Source organism: Fistularia commersonii, chromosome 8 (genome assembly GCF_037954325.1).
Source record: "Fistularia commersonii isolate RoL2024-O1a breed Wild chromosome 8, RoL_Fcom_v1.0, whole genome shotgun sequence".
NCBI lineage: Eukaryota > Metazoa > Chordata > Actinopteri > Syngnathiformes > Fistulariidae > Fistularia > Fistularia commersonii.
The window spans coordinates 5,886,753-5,906,996 of NC_141291.1; the positions used below are offsets into that span (position 1 = coordinate 5,886,753).

At 42.9% G+C, this 20,244-nt stretch overlaps 1 protein-coding gene across 9 annotated transcripts in view; it reads right to left on the bottom strand.

Annotated features, from left to right (window-relative positions):
• Positions 1-20,244, bottom strand: part of LOC147231711 (aspartyl/asparaginyl beta-hydroxylase-like) — a 35,767-nt gene that overhangs the window by 6,173 nt on the left and 9,350 nt on the right. For 2 of the 9 annotated variants that reach the window (XM_086150714.1, XM_086150707.1), the window contains 18 exons: positions 19,664-19,708; positions 18,957-19,025; positions 10,573-10,608; positions 9,873-9,956; positions 9,730-9,762; positions 7,813-7,848; positions 7,065-7,109; positions 6,950-6,982; positions 6,830-6,868; positions 6,547-6,579; positions 6,383-6,430; positions 4,663-4,773; positions 3,551-3,580; positions 3,371-3,456; positions 1,613-1,699; positions 1,377-1,527; positions 1,093-1,229; positions 873-971 (listed from right to left, as the gene is read on the bottom strand). In XM_086150714.1, the coding sequence (XP_086006840.1) occupies positions 873-971; positions 1,093-1,229; positions 1,377-1,527; positions 1,613-1,699; positions 3,371-3,456; positions 3,551-3,580; positions 4,663-4,773; positions 6,383-6,430; positions 6,547-6,579; positions 6,830-6,868; positions 6,950-6,982; positions 7,065-7,109; positions 7,813-7,848; positions 9,730-9,762; positions 9,873-9,956; positions 10,573-10,608; positions 18,957-19,025; positions 19,664-19,708 (1,202 nt within the window). Of the gene's footprint in view, positions 1-872; positions 972-1,092; positions 1,230-1,376; positions 1,528-1,612; positions 1,700-3,370; positions 3,457-3,550; positions 3,581-4,662; positions 4,774-6,382; positions 6,431-6,546; positions 6,580-6,829; positions 6,869-6,949; positions 6,983-7,064; positions 7,110-7,812; positions 7,849-9,729; positions 9,763-9,872; positions 9,957-10,572; positions 10,609-12,266; positions 14,042-16,077; positions 16,132-18,956; positions 19,026-19,663; positions 19,709-20,244 lie in introns of those variants that run through there. The other 7 variants (XM_086150708.1, XM_086150709.1, XM_086150713.1 and 4 more) reach the window with 7 other exon arrangements.

Sequence of the window (20,244 nt, forward strand, 5' to 3'; positions counted from 1 at the left end):
TATGTTGATTTTTTTGGTACCTTAAATTAATTTTCCCCATTTAAAATAATAAAAAGCAAATTAATTGATTCCAACCTCCCAACCCCTCCAAGCTCACAAAATGGTACATATCCTGAATGCATTCTAATTATATTCACGCGCAATATGTGGTAACACATACACCATGATTGTGCTTTGCAATTATGCCGAGCTTAACTTCCATAGAAAGCATCCTCTTTCTGGGTTCACCACTTAACTTACCGCTTGCTTTCTTAGGGCCCATGATAATTATCAAAAAATATACAAAATAAGTACAAAGACATCAAATTATGCCACAAATGAGATAGGACAACACCTGATATGCAAATTGTACAAACTACCCAGACGAGGTGGCCGAGGGATGCTGGAAACTGCGAGGTGTTCTTCAAGGTGAGAGCAGAGAGCAGTGAGCAGTGCCAATTCAGAAGAGGGGGCAGCATCATGAGGTGTATTTGAGTGGTTGGAGCTTGCTTGGCGCGTACCGTGCAAATTTTGAATTTTGATTTTCTCGCTCTTGTATTAATGTGATGACCTTTTTTCAAGGATAAAATTTGCTCAAATCGCACTTTGTGTCTCCACAAACTCATATATTAAGAGATTCATATCTCAATGGGCCACTGTATTATCTTATATTAAGAATAAACAGAAAAAGTTTACGTATTTGAAAATGAAAAAAATGTAGGTAAAAAAGGTGCACTTCTGACATTGGCCACTAGGGGGAGCACTACACTAGAGATGTGTATATCACCCTCCTATAAAATTTATCCATCAATATTATTGATTATAGATCTAATATTAAACTTCTAATCATATCCATCCATGAGAGGTGTCTATTTGTGTGCACATGCACGTGCCTTCAGGTACGGGATGCTCTCAGCGATCTTGTTTTCTGACTTCAGGATGAACCCATAATGGACCTTTGCGAAGCCGTCTCCGGGGGCAACCGCCAGCACCTGGAAGAGACAGACATCATAAGTGAGAATTGGGGTGACTAAAGAAAAGATGCCGGCGTAGACGCCTTCGCACACATGCATACACACAAACACATATGCACACACACACGCAAGCACGCACCTCTTCGTAGACTTTCTTGGCGCCCTTGTTGTTTCCTAGCAACAGATGGGCGACACCCATGTCGTTCTTAATGCTGATGTCATCCGGAAAGAGCTGGACAAGCCGTTCCAGAGTGGCCAGAGATCCGCGCATCCGACCTGGGGGGGGGGGAAATTCAGCGGCGCACGTTTCATCCTCAGTTGTTTCTTAAGGTCACCAGTTTTTTTTTTAAATGGAGGTCTCTGTGCACTCTGTGACATCACTGATCAATATCTCCGATCACCAATTCAGGAATATGCGTTTACCCAGGAACTGCTGCCGCTCCGCACAGCGCTTCAGTGTCGTCTTCTGGAGGTCAGGGGTGGCGTCCGGCTGCTCGGCGGCCTCCCTGTAGCTGTTGATGGCTCTCTGCAGCATGTCGTTGCTGCGCAGTTTCTCGGCAAGGTCATCCTCCGCCTGAGCATGCACACACACACACACACAAACACTGTTTGTAAACAGTGTCACGAATCAGGTACGCTAATGGATTAGCGTAGCATACCTGGGCTTTGCCGTAGCGAGCCCGGGGGCTCTGCGGGTGGCTCTGCACGAGTTTCTCATACGCCCTCAGCGCCTCCTCCACTTTACCCTGTAGAAACGCATCATGAGCCGTTATTTAACTATCATCGTTTTCTTTTCAATATTCCCGTTGTTGCATTCAGTCGAAAAAAGTTAGCTAGTACTTGTAGTTTAGTGCAGGTTATAAATAAAAAAACAAAAAGCAGCATGAAACATAAAATTGATAAACTTAGCATTCTTCTTATAATGCTTAGCAAATAGCATTTTCTTGATACATTAGTGTATCAAGCACTAAATATAGCAAGCAAATCACTGAATTGTTTGAAATGAATACTTATAATAAAAATAAAACTTTCAAGTGAAGCTTAACGTTGTGTCTCCGTCTCCCTGTTTGTCTTTTACCATTTACTCCTTTTAAATATAGCATTAAGTTCCTATATTTCACATAAATCCAAGTCCTTTCAAAATAAACTTCCGCCCAAAATTAACTTCTTATATACATTACACACGGACACTTTACTTTGAGGCCAATTATCCACATTTTTAAATTTGAAATTTTAAGATTTCTGGTACAATAACGATCAAAAATACATTTTGAATGAAAAAATTGTCAAAGAATTTACAGAATTCCTATTTTTAATATCTAGCTCTGGTAAAATTTTAAATCTGTGATAATGGCTATTAAAAAAGGCATTTCAATAATACTTAACAGCAGCCAGCCACCAAGGGTATTAAAATTTAACACATTTAAGTGATGTATAAAGGGACTGAATGGGCCGTCTCTGACATGCAACACGTTAGACTGGCCTAGTTTGGCCAGGACACAACAAATGCTCCCTTTTTCCTTTACGGCATCCTTTTAACACCGAAGGCACCCTTCAATGGCAGGGAACATCACCCTAATTTCTGGACTGTCAGACGTTACTTTTTCCACATGCTTCAACACTGCGGCTTCAACAATGATATGGCTAATATTTGGATTTTTTGGGGGCTAAGAAGCTTCAAGCAGGCAAAACATTTAGCCTTGTCATACCGGACCAATGAAATTACTGTGAAATTCTGAGGCTGATCAATTGAAGACACTGACACTGAAGAAAAACACTTTAATGGTTTTAGTGCGCAGGAGGAAGGTGAAGATAGCGATCAGCTGGAGTAGGACAAAGCAGAGATAGAAAACGGATGGACTTTTCTTTGCGTTATTTATTATTAATCATTTCATCAGCTGTGTTGCAGGCACTGTTCGGAAAAAAGCAATTCCAATATGTATTTGTGGATTTTATCGGTGTGTATTTAATTAAAACTTAAAAAAAATGTAAAATATCTCATGTTATTACATCTGCGGCTTATAGACAAGTGCAGCTTATTATTTCTTTTTAACCCGTGCGGCTTATATTCAGGAGTGTTCAATAGTCCGGAAATTACAGTACAAAAAATTAAGAACCTCCACAGCATCTGTCCGGTTCTGCCAGGCAAAACAAATTGTCTTGCGCACGTGCTCACACATGCAAGAACGCTTACACAAGGGCCGCCCTGCAGCTGCAAAGGTATGGAACGTGCGGTCCATCCATGACCGTCACAAACTCGGGAAACCGTGTTTTAATGGGTTTGGAGCTTTTCGCGCCCCTCCCAAAATTCTCTTCATTGCACAGATTTTATTATTTGATCATCAGAACATAAATTTGGTTCTCAAGTCAGTTATCAAGTTTGTATGTTTCCGAGTGTGAGCGTGCGTGTACTCCACCTTCTTGCGCAGCTTCTCTGCCGCGTCGATTTCAGCTTTGATGGTTTTGTCGTACTTATTCAGCAGTTTTGTTTTTTTCTTCTTGGCTGGATGAAAGATGGAGAGAGAGATCAGGGAGATGGAGAGTGAGACCGGAGACAGTGTTTACCTCCCGATATCCCCGTATTTTATTTTTTTTACCTTTTTCCTTGGGCGGGGTCTCAGCTGTCCCTGTAAAACAGGAGAGCGAGAAAAAAAACACCTCAGTAACCAAACATCACAAGATGACGCTCTGGTTGGTCGCCACCCAAGAAAATGCTTATTTTACCATAAAAATAGTTGAAATGATAAATACGTAAAAAAAAATCATTTATTGTACACCACACAAACTCATGGTATAACTAAAAAACACAATGAAAAAAAAAAACCTTAGACAGAAAATATGGATTGTTGATCCATGATACAATTTTTTATTGCAGATTTTTCACGAAACCATGGGTTTCTGCAATTGTATATCACAGATATTTAATCCAGGTGCATTAAGAAGCAAAATTTAAAAAACCCAGACGGGCCAATGCACTAGAACAGTGGTTCTTAACCTGGGTTCGATCGAACCCCAGGGGTTCGGTGAGTCAGTCTCAGGGGTTCGGCGGAGGTCAAGACACACATTGGTGATGACATCGATGGCTGAAGGTGATCACGCTACATAGCTTGGCCTATCTGTGCTGCAGAGATTTTGGCGCGCTCAGCTGTAGTAACTTGTGACTGTCGTGATGGTACGTCATGTGATTTCTTACTTAATATTTTAATCCCTTCATGCTAATTATGTCGGGCAAAAAAAGAAAGCGGTCGGAAGAATACATACGATACGGATTCACATGTATGACGGAACGTGATTGGAATCGATGTCCTAACTGCATGATTTGCAAAGACAAGATGAGCAATTCTAGTCCGGCACCGGCAAAACTAAGGGAAGGCTTCCTTAAGCTGCATGGAGATGGGAACTACAAGAACATAGCGCTTGCTGAATTCAAGGTGAAGGGAGCCAGATTCAATGAAAAGGCTACTCTGCCTGTTCTTTGTACCCATCAACGAAACGATCCTCGATCCAATAAAGAAGGGTTCGGTGAATGCGCATGTAAAACAGGTGGGGTTCAGTACCTCCAACAAGGTTAAGAACCACTGCACTAGAACCAAGGACATTCATGGGGCCACAATGTTCACCATCCAACCAGCGCCAGCTTGGCTTTGAGTGTAAATTTTGACGCCTTTTCTGCCAATGCGTGTGTGTGTGCGTGCACGTGAGGACTCACCCTCACCCTCAGCCTCAGCCTCTGAGATCCTCTCAGGTTCAACGGCCGCTCGACTCTGCAGTTCTTGTTCCGCTGGTTCCTCAGACCGGGTCTCCGTCTCCGCTGTTTCCTCTGAGCTCAGAGAAGTAGATGCGTTTCAGGACCAGGCAGGTTGACCTTTGACCTTCGTTAGCACCTGCCTCATTTTGGGAATCGTCGTTTTTGAATTGGGTAAGAAATCCGACATTGCTTTTGCGACCTCCATCGAAAGTATTTCCCCAAACTGCCATGTTTTTTCCCCTTAAACTACCTGTACATCTGTGGAGAACTATTGCTTACACAACTAAGACAGGTTTTTAGAGTTTTTAGTCACAGACAGAGATTTTAACAAATGTAATGCCCATGTCCAACTGCATTTACTACTTTTATTTATAATAATGGCAATCTGGAATAGATTTTACCCGACTTCTCCCAATGGGAATCAATAAAGTATTATCTTATTTTGAACAGAATCACCACACTATTCCAATCAAAATGACTAAATGTTTATGAAGCCTGATTAAAATATTTTTTTTCCCTATTAAGAGTGTTTAAACTTTGAATGCCTCCAAAAATGAAATTTAATTCTTTTTAATGCAATTTAAGGCTTTAATTTTGGCTAAATCTATTTAATGACTTAATGCTTTGAAATGACCTACAGAAACCCTGCTTAAAGGGTCTATATTGACAAGACTACACGTAGATTCTTTTTCAGCATTTTTTTCCCACCATGGGATGTTCTCAGCAGGTATTTGCAGAGCCTCTGATATTTAAGTCCGCTGGTCTTTTATCACTGTATCTCCTGATTTTTACTTTTCCTTTTTTAACTGTCAAGTTCCAACATTTCATATGCATCCTTTCAAAATAAACTTCCGCCTCAACAGGAAATACAGAAAATAACTTTGAAATGCACACACACTTTACTTTGCCAATTACACTCTTAATTTATCTGAATTTCCAAGGACTTTCTTGCATTTTTTTTATTTCTAGAGGAAATTTCAAATTTTCCTCTACCCAGCTTTAATCATACGTTGCTGATATAATGACTTTTAATGACCTGCGGAAACCCTGCTTACAGGGTCACCATTTACAACACTACAACAGATTCTTTTTCAGCAATTTTTTCGCACCATGCAATGTTTTCAGCCGGTATTTGCAGAGCCTCAGCTATTTCAGTCCTTCTCCGCTTGGTCGTAACTCGTCAGAGTTGACATCGTCCAAGCTGGGCTGTTCTACCCACAACACCACCATCCACTCCTCTTACTGGACGCTCAATATTGATCTGGACGTCCTTTGCCGTTCCCTTTCATCCATGTCACCAACAAATACCGTCTCTGCCACCAATAAAGCTTTGGTGATTGTTTGGCTACCAGGTTTCCAATTTCCGGTTTTGTTGGAGCTCATCCATTGGTCGTTGTTTGTGTTATGTCACAGTAAAGACTGAAAGACTTGCGATAATATCAAACATGTCTGATATTGTCGTAAGCCCAAGACTCGGAAAATACTGATCTAGAACAGCTGTGAGACTCCAGTAAGACTCCTGAAATTTCCTACTTTTAGTTTTAATCCACCACCGTGAAAATTTCGAGTTGTAAGCCCAGCATTAAATTCCGCCAACCGTGCTAAGAATATTCAATAAATAACTTTTGGGCTTTATTCAAGATCTCTGCTTATCTGAAAAGGGTCACCAGTCCGACCGTACCTGCTTCCTGTGTGACCTTCGAACTCGTCAGAGGTTCTCCGGATGCTGCTTTGGGACAAACAGAAAGAAACGAGGCCGCGTCGTTACAAGAACAAACGTCTTCCAAACTCTCCTGAACAATATTTGCTGATTGACAGGTGAGGCGTGGGGGGACTCTGCCTCACCTTGGCTTTCCTGCAACGGTTCCTCCACCAGGACTGCAACCGAGAGGAAAAAAACAAAAAAAACGCCTCAGACTGATCCGAAGCAGGACATCCTGCCGTCCGGCCAAAGGACTGAGCTTTCCTTTTTTTTACTATGCAAGCCAGATTCTTGTGTTTTGTGAAGGCACCTGAATGCGAACTGATATTTATCTCATTATAAAGGACCTTGGTGGGGGGGAATCTAACTCTCTCCCTCCCGGTCCTGCTTACGGATCTCTTCTCCCGGCCAGATTTGCTAACTCACCCCCCGTCGAGTCGATGCCGCCGCCGCCGTTGGCGCCCTCTGAAAGAAAAGAAGCACACGTCCCGCTGTTACTGGCCGCTCATGTTAGCGGGGAAAGGCGGAGACGGGAGTATAACGGACCGTAGTGAAGTTCGCTGGCTCCTCGGGGATCGTCTGGAAGAGACCGGATGGATTGGTCAATGTAATAAATAGGATATAAATGAATGTTTGTGTTTATTTGAGAGACGGGGCTGACCTGGGATAAAGTTGTCGTCCACCGGAGGAGGGAGAGGGACGGCAGCTGGATGCAACAAACCCAGAAAACAGGCTCACACACGGACGTAAAAGAAACAAACTTTGGGATTTTCAACTACACTGTTTCTATTTTCTTTCTGTATTCATCCATCAGTCACACAATTTTGACTTTCCAAAATAACACTATCGCGTTTTACCATCCTCTCAAGAGGTCCCGAGCCGGCGAGGAAATTAAAAATCAAAACAAGCTGAATAAGCCTGACAGTGCAGGCCTCGATTTATAACATCTTTAAATTTTACATGTTGGAACCTTCTCAAAATAAGTACGTTTTTTGACATTGCTTCAGTTTTTTTTTTTTTTTTGTGAAAAACTTAAAAAGACATGAGCTAAGCCGTTATTTTCATAAGGCGGCGATATGGATTTCTGGGGATGCTCAGTTTGGGCATTTGCTATTCCCCCCCCACACACACGTATGATATTAAAATAGATGTCGCTGGAAATAAAGTTGATACAGTAAATCCAGGCTTAAATGGGACAGTTCAGCCCCACCCAAAAGAAATCTATAAATAACTTCCCCACCCGCCATCCAACTTAAGAGTGGACTAGTGTTTCGAAATGTCGCTGCTTCTTTCTCAACTTGACTGTGTCATGGTATGGAGGGGACAAGGTCACTTTTTGGGGTTGTACTGTCCCTTTGAGGCCGTCAGGCGTGATCGGGCAAAGAGAGAGCCAGAGAATGCGAACCAACCTTGGATTTCAGATTCCACATCCTGAGATCCAGAGACTGGACGGACGGAGAGACAAAACGTACAGACGGACAAGCAGAGGGAGAGACGGACAAGGCTGTCAAGGTTGCTGGCGAAAGAAAAATAAAAAGCTGCTTCTGGTGGAGGATGAATGCACAACATGGAAAAAAGTATGTGGATCAAAAAAAGTTTCTGGTTCACTGAGACTCATTAATATATGATCAAAAAATTTGAAACTCTCAACCCACAAATAAACTCTGCTTCTTTGGAACAACCTTCCTGTCACCTGGAAAGCATATACTTTGGGGCTAGGCTAGCTCAGGCTAGCTCCTGGTTATGCTCCCGCGTGAATATTAAGGCTATCATTAGCTATTAGATTGTAGCTGTTAGCTCTACTAGTATTAGCATTCATCCATGTCCCTCCCAACCCTCAAAGCGCTCCGTCTCTCCGTTCTTTAGCCCAGTCGGTCGAGGCAGAAGGCCGCCCAAAAGTGCCTGCTCATGGAGGAACGTTGGGTTTTTGGCGAGCTTTTCGAAGGGGATCCCCGACTAATACTAATTGGCATAAATTTGCTTAAAGTTTTCTCTTATAATAAAATGAGTTGCTAGAAAAGTACGACAATTTTTTATTTCTTTAAAAATTGCAATGTATAACATATTTTAACCAATTGCCGCAGCCATTGTTTTACTAGCGCAATACATGATAGGTTGATGATATATAGACGTTGTTCATGTTAACTTTGGCTATTTGCTTGTGCTAACTTTTGGTCTGTCCAGTAGAGTAAACGCAGTAATAATGCCACAATGTGCTGATTTTGGGTGCAATTTCCAGCCCAAGTGAAAGAAGGGGACTGATGCTAGACTACACAGCTTTCCAAGGGACAAGAAGGGAAGAAAGGAGTGGGAAATTGCTTGTGGTCGTACACAACTGAAAAGTGAAAAGCTGGTGACAAAAAGCGGAGCTCCTGACAACAGACGCTTTCTTTGTTGGCATAGCAACGCAGTGACCGCTAACACACCAGCGACTTTTATCGACTCCTGCCTTCGCATCTTTATTGGTCTTCGTTTTGAAGCTCGTTCTAACTTCTGTCTTCATTATTATCCTCCTCACTCACATCCGTCTCGGCTCCAAATGGGAAAGGTTTCACAGATGACATATTTTTGCACGGTAAAATGAACGGGACAGAGCCCAGGTCGACCCCGTGATGTCACTGTGACGTAAACAACAATGGTGGCCTATGACTGAAATTTTGTTTCTTTTACAATTTTATACAAACTAAGATATGCTGAGGGATTTTAATGATTGTTTTTCTGTAGCTGGTAAGAATATTAATCAAATAGGACAATAACATCTTGGTAACCAGGATCCCTTTAAAAGACTGATCCAGAATGGCTCTATATATAACAAATCTGACTTGACTTGGATTTCCTACGAAGGGCGTTGCCACACTGAAAAAACGGCTCCATATATTTTTCCGTAAATCATTGAACGCCAAATGATACTCCGCGAGGGAGTTGGAATATTCTGGTTGTGTCCTCATACTTTCGGCCAGGTGGTGTGAGGCAGGTGGCATTGCAAAGCCGGGAGACGTCGAGGAGTAAATAAAAGTGGAAACGGCCGGTCTTAGCGGTGAAACATGCCAGCGCAGCAGGAAACACAGCGGCAGGTGTTTGACAGGGGGGAGGGAAATTAATCCAACGAGAAAACCTTGAGCATCAGACATGTAAAAACAAAACAACCTAAAATTGGTTGTCTGCTACTGATTGTTACTATGGAAACAACAAGAGATGATGAGCGTGTGTCTGATGGTCAGTCGGTTTGGACCGCAATTTACAAAATTTACAATTTACAAGCTAAAAATTTTTTTAAAAAAGCTGTGAAGCTGTGAGATGTCAAATTGCTCAAAAAGCATCCGTACCTTCATCGTCACCAGCGGAAAGGGGGGCGCTCTCTAAAACAAATGACAGAAAATCACAATTAGCAACTGAACGCTAGCCATTGCTTCACATATTACAATAATGTTGGTGATTTCAGATTAAGGCTGTATATTAATTTACACACCTGACGGGGCCTTCTTGGCTGGCTCCTCCCCCTTTTGCTCTTTGGCTTGCTGATTGGTCGGCTCGGACACGCGCCGGCTGTTGTCTAAACATGGGAAGGGGAGCTGAGTTATGACGTCAACAAACGGCTAAAATTCACTGCACTTCAAGAAGTACCATCAGCAACATTTACGGGGTTTATCTTGTATATATCAGCTGTCAATCACTGGACCACATGTCATTCATCCGTGCAAACACAGACAGAATTTTCTAAATTTTAATAATCTTTAGAATATTTCGGGGACCATTAGAAAACATTTTTAAATACTATATGGTGCCTTACTCTACACAGAAATATACATATATACAAAAGACAGATTCAAAAGAAAAAATACCTATAAAGACAAAAAAGTGACAGTGGTAAAGGTAAAAACTCATACCTAAAGTGATACACACACACACACACACACACACACACATATCTATATCTATATCTATATCTATATCTATCTATCTATCTATCTGTCTATCTATACATATATATATGTGTATTTACTGTGTATTTTAATATTTCAAACTTCAGCACCTATTTTCACCTGGGGCTGAATAATATAAAACATAAAATCTGAAAGAGAGGGATGTCGCCCTCGGATGGCCAGTCAGGTATATGGCCGGAATGTGTGTTTGTGTGTATGTGTGTGTGTGTCCGTGCATATTGTTACCTGCCGTCTCTCCAGTGCCCGGTGCCTCTCTCAGGCCTGTGCAGGGAATCAGAGGGGAAATAAAATCAGACACAAAAATAACGTCAATCTCCGAACTCTGCGTCTTTCGGGGGGAACATGTCTTCAAACTCGACCTCCCTCTGGATTTTATTTCATAGTCCCTTTTTGCTTTTGTTCAATTGTAGTTGCTGACTGGGGATAGTGTTTCCCTTAAATGTCTTGTAAACAGCTTGTTTCAGCCTGATTCTGAATTGTGGTTTTGCAGAATGTCCCTTTAAAAAGTGTCTCTCTTTATCGAGCCTGCAAAAGGAAGGCTGCAGAAGCAGGCGGCCTTCCTATTATCATATTTATTACGATAGTTCATTCATTGTGTGCTGTGTTCGCCCTGCACTCAGGGTCATTGCAGCGCCAGAGCCTCTCCCAGCTGTCACTGGGTGACCCTGGACCGGTTGCCAGTTGATAGCAGGGCCACATTTAGTGATAACCAATTATTCATTCTCTCATTCATGTCATATCCAGCCATACAGTCATTTACTCTTTCATTCACACAGCATATAGACATTCATCCATTCACTCCCATTCAAACATAATATAAAGCCATACAATCATTCACTCTCATTTACTCATCATATAGAGACATACAACTATTCATTCTTTCATTTGCATGATATTTACACATTCAATTATTCACTTTATCATTCAAATATTATATATGTACCCCAGGGGTGGGCAATTGTTTTGGCTGGCCGGCCACATTTCACGATTTTTTTGCGCGGGCCAACTAGGTATTCATGTACATTGAACAAAATGAAAATTGCAATTTAAATATTTAAAATTTTTGGGGTATTTTATTTTGACTTTAAAATCATTAATGATCATAAAAATGAACCAATATTATTTTGCATGCAATGTTGGATACAAAATTTAAAAAAAGGAAAAAATAAGGAGTTTCTAAATACAATATTGATTGAAAATTCTTATTAAAATATTCAAAGAAAATACTTTGGGGGGCCGGGTAAAAAAGCAAAACAGGCTAGATGTGCCATAAATGCCCAGGTCTCATATAGTCATACAAACATTCACTCTCAGTCATCCGTCATGTGGACACATGCAACCATTCACGCCCTCATTGCACTCAATGTTGAGACATACAACCATTCAATCTCTCATTCACCGGTCACTCAAATGTCGTGCTGGACCGCGTTGGTTTGCAGCGGATGTCCAAGCTGGGTCTCGGCGGCGACAGAAAGGAAGTGTGAAGATCGACCAATCGGAGAGCTCTTATCTATTTCAAGCGCATAACTGGCCCCCATCCGTCCGAGCACAGTCCTGAATATCACTCCTCCGGAAGGAAGTGGCTAGACGGCGAGAGGGCGACAGCAGACAGGAGGAAGATGTGCAATGTTCGTGGAAGTCTGTGTTAGTCAGACTGCACCAGCCCCTCTTTATTCAACATAAAAGATAGGATTCTTATTAACGACAGCAAACAACCCCCCCCACCAAAAAAAAAACTTGTTCCCGTGATGTGCCGTTTTTGTGAGAAAAATGAATGTAAAAGTGAAACGGCACATGAAATTGAAACCTCCTACATCCTCAGGGACATTTGAAGGTCTCGTGTGCAGGGAAAATGAGAAAAATAAACAAAAAAAATAAAAAGTGATTCATCGCCACATGCGAGTAAGACAGACAAGGACTCCGTGGTAAATTCATTTTATTTCTCTTGTTGGGTAAAAATCCTTTTTTTTTTTTTTGTTAAATATTCTACTTGCTGTTCTAAGGAGAAAAGATGCTGCGAGACCTGGAAGAGTTCACCTGGACGTCTGAGGAAGACGGGAAATGAAAGGGCGGCCCTGATTTTTTCGACTGCGTTTTTACAAAAAGGTCGAAGCGGTTTGGGTTCTTTGCGAATGTTTGTCAAAATGGGGCCCGTCGCCTCTGGGGGCGGGTGGAGGGTCGAGAAAAGTCCTGTCAGCTCCGTCCTACTTCCTCCCCGGTGCGCTCCTTTCCCTCCGTGCCTCCGGCGGTTTGGGCATGGTGGCGTTGGATTTGGCGTGATGCTCGCCCTCCGCGGGCTGGCGGGCGTCTTTCACCCTCACCAGCCTCTGCTTTTCCTGCGCCTTCTCCTGGGCGAGGTGCTCCCTCTCCTTCTCCACCTCCGATCTTTGCCTCTCTCTGACCGTCCTCTCCTTTTCCGCTTCCTCCTTCGCCGTCCTGTCCTTCTCCACCTTCTCCCTCTCTCTCCTCATCCTCTCCTTGTCTTCCCTCTCTCGTTCCCGCGCCAGCCGTTCTCTCTCCAGTCTCTCTTGCTCCAGTCGCTCCCTGGCTTTCTTTGCCGCCTTCTCTTTGGCGAGTCTCTCCATCTCCTGTCGCTCCCTCTCTGCCTTCTCTCTCTCTATCCTCCTCTTCTCCGCTTTCTCCTTCTCCATCCTCTCCCTCGCTGCCTTTTCCCTCTCCAGCCTCTCCTTCTCTATCTTCTCCCTCTCCTTCTCTGCCTTCTCCTTCTCTATCTTCTCTCTCTCCATCCTCTTTCTTTCTGCCTTCTCTCTCTCCATCCTCTCCTTCTCCGCCTTCTCTCTCTCCATCCTTGCCTTCTCTGCTTTCTCTCTCTCTATCCTTTCTCTCTCCACCTTTGCCCTCTCTATCCTCTCTCTCTCCATCCTCTCCTTCACTGCCTTCTCTCTCTCCATCCTCTCCTTCTCCACCTTCGCTCTCTCCATCCTCTCTCTCGCCGCCTTCTCTCTCTCCATCCTCTCCTTTTCCGCCTTCTCTCTCTCCATCCTCTCCCTCTCTGCCTTCTCTCTCTCCATCCTCTCTCTCTCCGCCTTCTCTCTCTCCGCCTTCTCTCTCTCCATCCTCTCCCTCTCTGCCTTCTCTCTCTCCACCTTCTCTCTCTCCATCCTCTCTCTCTCCACCTTCTCTCTCTCCATCCTCTCCCTCGCCGCTTTCTCTTTCTCCATCCTCTCTCTCTCTGCCTTCTCTCTCTCCATCCTCTCCTTTTCCGCCTTCTCTCTCTCCATCCTCTCCCTCTCCGCTTTCTCTCTCTCCGCCTTCTCTCTCTCTGCCTTCTCTCTCTCTGCCTTCTCTCTCTCCGCCTTCTCTCTCTCCGCCTTCTCTCTCTCCATCCTCTCTCTCTCCGCCTTCTCTCTCTCCATCCTTTCGGTCTCTGCCTTCTCTCTCTCCATCCTCTCCTTCTCCGCCTTCTCCCTCTCTGCCTTCTCTCTCTCCGCCCTCTCCCTCTCCAGTCTTTCAGCCTCCTTCCTCTTCTCCTCCTTCAGTTCCTCGCGGGCGGCCTCCAGCGCTTCGGTCTTCCTCTGCCACTCGGCCTCCCTCTCGTCCTGCTCCTCCTGGAGGAAGGCCCTGATCTCGGCCAGGGCGATGCGGGCGATTCGCTTGGCCTCCATCTTTTCGTGGATCATCCTGAGCTCCTCCTTCAGGGCGGAGCGCAGCCTGGCGCCGCGGAGGGGCTGGTCTGAGGTCGACGTTAAAAAAAAAAACCAATTCAGCGGACAGGGGGGGAACGCAGGCTGGATCAACTCTGCACGGCAACCCAGATGTTAGAAATGCAGTAACTCTTCGGGGTTGGTGTCGACATCATCCAGGAAGCAACCTCCATTTGATGGCAACATGCAAGTTTGACAAGATGCTAGGCTAACTAGCAAAACAAAGATGGGATTCAGCTGGGTATCGATGGATTGACTGATCTTCCGAGTCAAATACTGTGAAAACTTGACTCGCGAGCCAACTCACAAATTTTGAGAAACGAGCAATCGCCTGGCTTGGTATTATGACGTGAGTCGTGATCTGAGTTATGAGTGAGCTTCCGCCACTAGGTGGCCCAGCGAGTTTGCATGGTTCTTGCCGTTGCACAGATCGCTGTCAATAGATCCAAGAAGATGCTTTGAGAGGGTTAACATGCAAGTTTGACAAGATGCTAGGCTTACTAGCACAGAAACAGCGTGATTCAGCAGGGTCCCGAAGGATTGACTGATCATCCGTCAAATACGAATGAACCTGCGAATTATGAGATGAGCCATCGCTCATCAGGGTATTTGATGTGAGCCGAGGATGCTTGATGCTTCCAAAGAAAGTGGATGCAAACGGCAGTGCTGAGACGAAGAAAAGAACAATGTTCTTGGACATATAGCATGATTCATCCAAAAACAAGAGCAAGGTGCACATGTTGTTGACTTGGTGAGGCAGTAGGATCATGAGATATGTTCGATTTTGAAGTCGATAAAGGCTATCACACCAGCCGAGACTGTCAAGACTATTTTCAAAGCTCTGAACTGCTGTCAGGGAAGAGATGGAGAAGTTGTTGTTGGTGAGATACCGTGACCGAGAGCGTTATCTGTGAGGATTTGATGCAGCAGGCAGCAGGAGCGTCAGACGGATGAGCCATCGGAGGAGTTTGGGGGACCGGTTTGGTCATTTTAAAAAGAGGCTGAGTGTTTGCTCCATCGACAGAAACCGAAAGGATCCACGCCCCGCTACTTAATTTATTATTATTTTCATACATCATTCATTTCGAAAGTAATTTTTTTCTAATTAGAACAGCTAACAAACTGGGGTGTGCATTTTCACTGGCCTTGTGATTCGCTTACGATTCACCAGTCTAAGATTTGGTTGGATTCGATGATACAGGCCTGGGACATTATTTTTTGTATAGTTGTTAGGCAAGGCTAATGTTAGCTAGGTGTGCTATCAGGTAATGTGGTTCCTCGTGCAAGCGGTGTTACCGAAGTACTTTATTTTTGCAAGTTTTACAAATGCGGTGAGTCTGATCCAGTGGAGGTTGCCTGGGAGCTTCATAAAAAAATAAAAAAAAATTTAAAAAAATTCCCAGATATCTGTGATCAAACTGTGTTGAAATTTAATTGCGCTTCAGCCGCTGCTGCTTTTTGCAACTAAAACTTCAAAAATATATCATCCAGGCAGAAAGGTAACCATTCAACTTATTTTATTTAAAAACTGATTATGTCACTTAACTGCAATATTTCTAAATTGTCATCTTGATGCATCTTTGAATCAATAATTTCCTATTAATTCTAATGGGAAAATTTGATTTGAAATACCTCCAATTGAGTTACACGCTCAGTCACGGAATCGACTGAACTCGTATAAGGTGTTACTGTAAATTAAATAAATTGAGATGATCCCATCAATGGGTGTTCACCAACACCTGGACTGGACAACCTGGCCGGCCTGTCTTTCTCCGTACAATGCAGTCACTTCAAACAATACCGTGCACTTTCATGGATGGGTTATTGTGTTTCCTTGACAATCGTGCACACTCGCAGTTGTACCATATACAGCTGCTGAATGGGAACTTTTTTTAGCGCAGTTATAAACTGTCCAACTTGGCGCTTTCCTGTCAGAGTTTCGGTCGATACCAACGGGCTACGGCAAAGTGTTAGCAGTTTATCAAACCAACCCGTGCTTCTCACACATGAAGTCGTAAACAAAAAAAGCCAAACAAGCATGCGTACAAGTAGTCGTATCGCGTACCTCGGCCAGTGGCCTTTGTGGCGGCGGCTGCTGCTGCTTCTGCCGGCGTCTTGTCTGACACAGAGAGGAAACGCAATTTGTTTCTGCGGAGCTCGATAACTCAAAATCGGCAGCTTGGATAACGCGAATGTCGGGGAGGATATAAGAACGACCGATCGGGACTGAAAAGCTGTGATGAATGTTAAACAAGGGTCATACGTGACCACTCCGATTCGCTGCACAGGTCACATGATTTGACAGCTGTGCTGCCCGCACATTCCATGTTTTCCATCTTGTCGTGGAAAGTAGACAAACGTCTTAAAATGACGACTTCGCTCCATAAAACACGATTCAGCATTTTATTTTGTAATTAGAAATAAAAAAAAAATAAAAAAAATCGAAGTACATCTGTGTTTAAGGAACTTAACAAAAGTTAAGTTAACAAATAAACATGCGCACGCACACACGCGCGCACACACACACACACACACACACACACACACACACACACACACACACACACACACACACACACACACACACACACACACACACACACACACACACACACACACACACACACACACACACACACACACACACACAACCACGCTGATGCTAACCTGTGTTTGTCCTCGGAGAGGAACCTTTTTTTTATTAACTATTACAATAAAGGGCAAGTTTTCATCTCGGTACTGGCTTTTCTGCAGCTTGCATGAACCAAGAATTCAAGCTTTGATTATGAAAGGGAGGAGATTCTGGCCGGCTTCGAGATTGAACCGATTTTCAAGGCAAATCATTGGTAATGACGATTATTGTTGTGTTTTTTAGGAATTAAGTCACACAAAATACATTCATTAATAAAGGGAAAAAAAAAATCAGCACGACTAAGAGTGAATGTGGTACGGAGTGTATGTTTTTTTACATTAAGAGTGTAAAGAAAAAAGTGTAACTAAGTGGAAATATAAGCGATAGATTGACGCATCGTTAATGAACGTAAAAACTTTTTTAAAAGTTTTTAGCGTTTTTTACAGGCAGAGAAGAATTTAGTAGTGTTAATACAGAGAACATCACATTGGGGGAGCAGCAACGGACACAGCAGAATATAACAGTCACACAGACATCCTGGAGGGTTCATCAAGTAATATGAATTTTTGTTTTTAACCGCCGAATAAGGAATAAAAAAAACAAAACAAAGAACAAAACAGGAAACCCTAGGAATTTTTCGTTCCCTCTTTGTATTTCCTGCTAGGAAAAAAATAATTTTAAGGCAATTTCTTGCTAATTTTTTTTGTAAATTCACGAGTTGTTTCATAATTTCTTTTGGTTGCCGCAGCAAAAACAGAGGGACCCCTAGAGCATTTGCTCTAGCCTAGTAGCATGCAAATGCTAACTCGGGCAAGTATCCCTGCGACACAAAACATTCTGTTGATAACTGTAATTCATGTTTGGTCATTTATAAATGGAAATGTTCAGTATAACACCTTTCGGCGATTCTGAGTACAACTGAACACACACATGAGACACAATTGGGTAAACTGGTGATGTCCTAGACTTTGGACATTGGTTTCATGGCATGTAAAGCCCTGCAGGAGTTCTGAGATGGCTTTCATTCTTTCTTTTCTTTTAAGGCCTGGTTTGGCCACATAGTTGAAACATCTTCTCTGTTGTGCTACAAACTGCCTTCTTCCTCCTCCTCTTGCAGCTGTACCTGCCTACGCCCCTTTCTGGTCCTCGTCCGCGGCACAAGGGGAGCCTCTTTACCGGCTGCAGGCTCAATTTCCCAGCCTCCTACTGGTTCTGGAGGTCCAGTATGACCTCTTTGACCTCCACATCCTCGCCTTCCTCCCGCTTCTCGGCCACTGCGGCCGCCTCCTCCTCCTCCTCCTCCTTCCCCTGCTCTACAGGTGAGGACACTACATCGTACAGGAAGGTGAAGAAGCCATAGATCCAATCAGAGCCCTCCTCAGCTAAAATATTAAGAATCTCCTCAAGCGACTCCGCTTTCGCACTACCTTCGTCATCTTTGACCGGGCCTGACGAAAGAGAGAGGCGAAGAGAGGGGAGGGGGTGAACGTGGAAACAGCAAAGCGGAAAACGAGGGAGCAGGTTGAGAGAAAACGATGGAAAAATGAGCAGGGGAGGCGAGGCAAAGGAAGGAGAAACAGAAAAAAAAAATAAGATGGGAGGAGGCGGGGTGGGACGGCGCAGAGCAAAAACAGAAAACAAAGGATGACGATGAAGAGGAGGAGAGAAAGATAGTGAGTTAAAGAAGTTGCAGATGAGTCACAAAAAAGTAGATAAATATCTGTCCTTCCTGCGTGAGCGTGACCTGCAGGGGGGGGGCAGAAGTGCTTTTCTCAAACTGCCGGTTGATCATGAGAAACTAGTTTTGATTTTGGAAAAGTGGAAAAAGAAGAAAGAAAGTGTTTTTTTGGGGTGTCCTTTTCTATTTGTCTTTGTGTATAAGGGGAATTTTAGTTTTCTTTTTTTTTGTTTTTTTTTTGTGAGCCCCCTCCCCCAGCAAATTATTTTAATTTTCATATCCTTATAGAGATTTTCCATTGGGACATTGGTAAAATAAGATCGTGTTGAAAAAATGAATAAACAGCAGGCAATCATTAAAGATCAGCAAGAAATTACAATAAAATGAGCAAGAAATTACCTTCAGTTAGTAAGAAGTTCCCTTTAAAAAGCAAGAAATATCAAAAAAGCTCTGAAGCCTATTTTTCCAATGTTATAAAAGTGCTAAGTAAGCGCTAAGCTAGCACTAAATAAATGCAAAGCACTATTTGCGTCTCTCTATTGTTCACATGCGCCAAGCAAAGTCACTCAACCGGTAAAAAAAACAAATCGAGTTGGTCGCAGTGAGCGCGGTTTTAAGGTTTGAGGGGACTTGCCGAACAGCACTTTGGCGTCTTCCATGTCAAAGTCTCCGTCTCCATCCGTGTCGAAGGCCATCAGCTTTCCTGGAGTCGAAGAAGAGGAGGAGGAAGATGAGCGAACACGCCAACAGGAGACAGTTAAAGTAACTCATGTGAAATGTCACTAATATTAATATGATGGCCCCATCAACCTTCTAAGATAAGATGAACCAAAAAAAAAAATTAAATGTGATAAATGTTAACGTACCAGTGAATCATTTGAAAAGTATATTAATTTATACATTCTATAAATTTGAAATTGTATAAACATTTTTTTATACTTTATCAATCTCTTTCAAAGATGGACACTCGTGCTGTGTAAGGCACAAAAAGTGAACAACCTCATCAACTTTTCGGTAGCATTTATAAATATTATGAATGTATCCTGCTGACCAGGTACATCAGGCCGGTCTGACAGACTTATTTGACGAAAAAAAATGTTATTTTGAAAATGCACGTCAGCATTTTCCTGAATTGGACATAACTGGGTACATACGCGAGAAGGGTGGCCATGTTGTTCGGTGTGTGAGAGAATGAATGAATGAATGAATGAAGGAAAGTCATCAGTTTCTTTTAATTTTATTTCAGAATCTGACACCAGTTGAGTTTCAGTGATCAAAAACTGGGGTCAGGGGTATTAATTTTTTTTTTTTATACGTGGGAGAACATTTGACCCGTCGTACCTTGTAACACTTGAGAAAAGTTCGTGCGAAACTCCTTAGCTCTGGCTGCATGCAGAGATAACACAGGGAGGAGAGAGAGAGAATGAAGCCAGAACTAAACAAAAGATCACGGCATTATTATCTACACCACTGTTCTTGATGAGAGAGAGAAATGATACAAAGCAATAGAATATATATATTTTATATATGCACATATATGTTTTTGTTTTTTAAACCGCTTTGTTAGTTTTATTGATTTAATTTAATTGTTTCTTTGGATCTGTATTTCGTGTATTTGTCTGAACGGTGTTGTTGAGTGTTTAATAGGGTGCTGAAATAAAATGTATTTTTCTTCTTAGGCACAATGGGACATCATGATAGTAATCCTGGGTCTGGAACTTTACATAAGAAATAAAAATGTGATTTTTGGGTGGAAAACAAAAGTGTTCTTGTCACTGTTGCTGTGTGACAGAAATCTGGGTTGTATAAAGATAAATGGGGGCTCCTCGAGTTGTGTGAGGCCATTTTCAATACAAGTCAGGACCACCCCAGCCTAAAACACCCTGAGGTCACATGTATGCATCAAAAAACTGAAAAGGAGA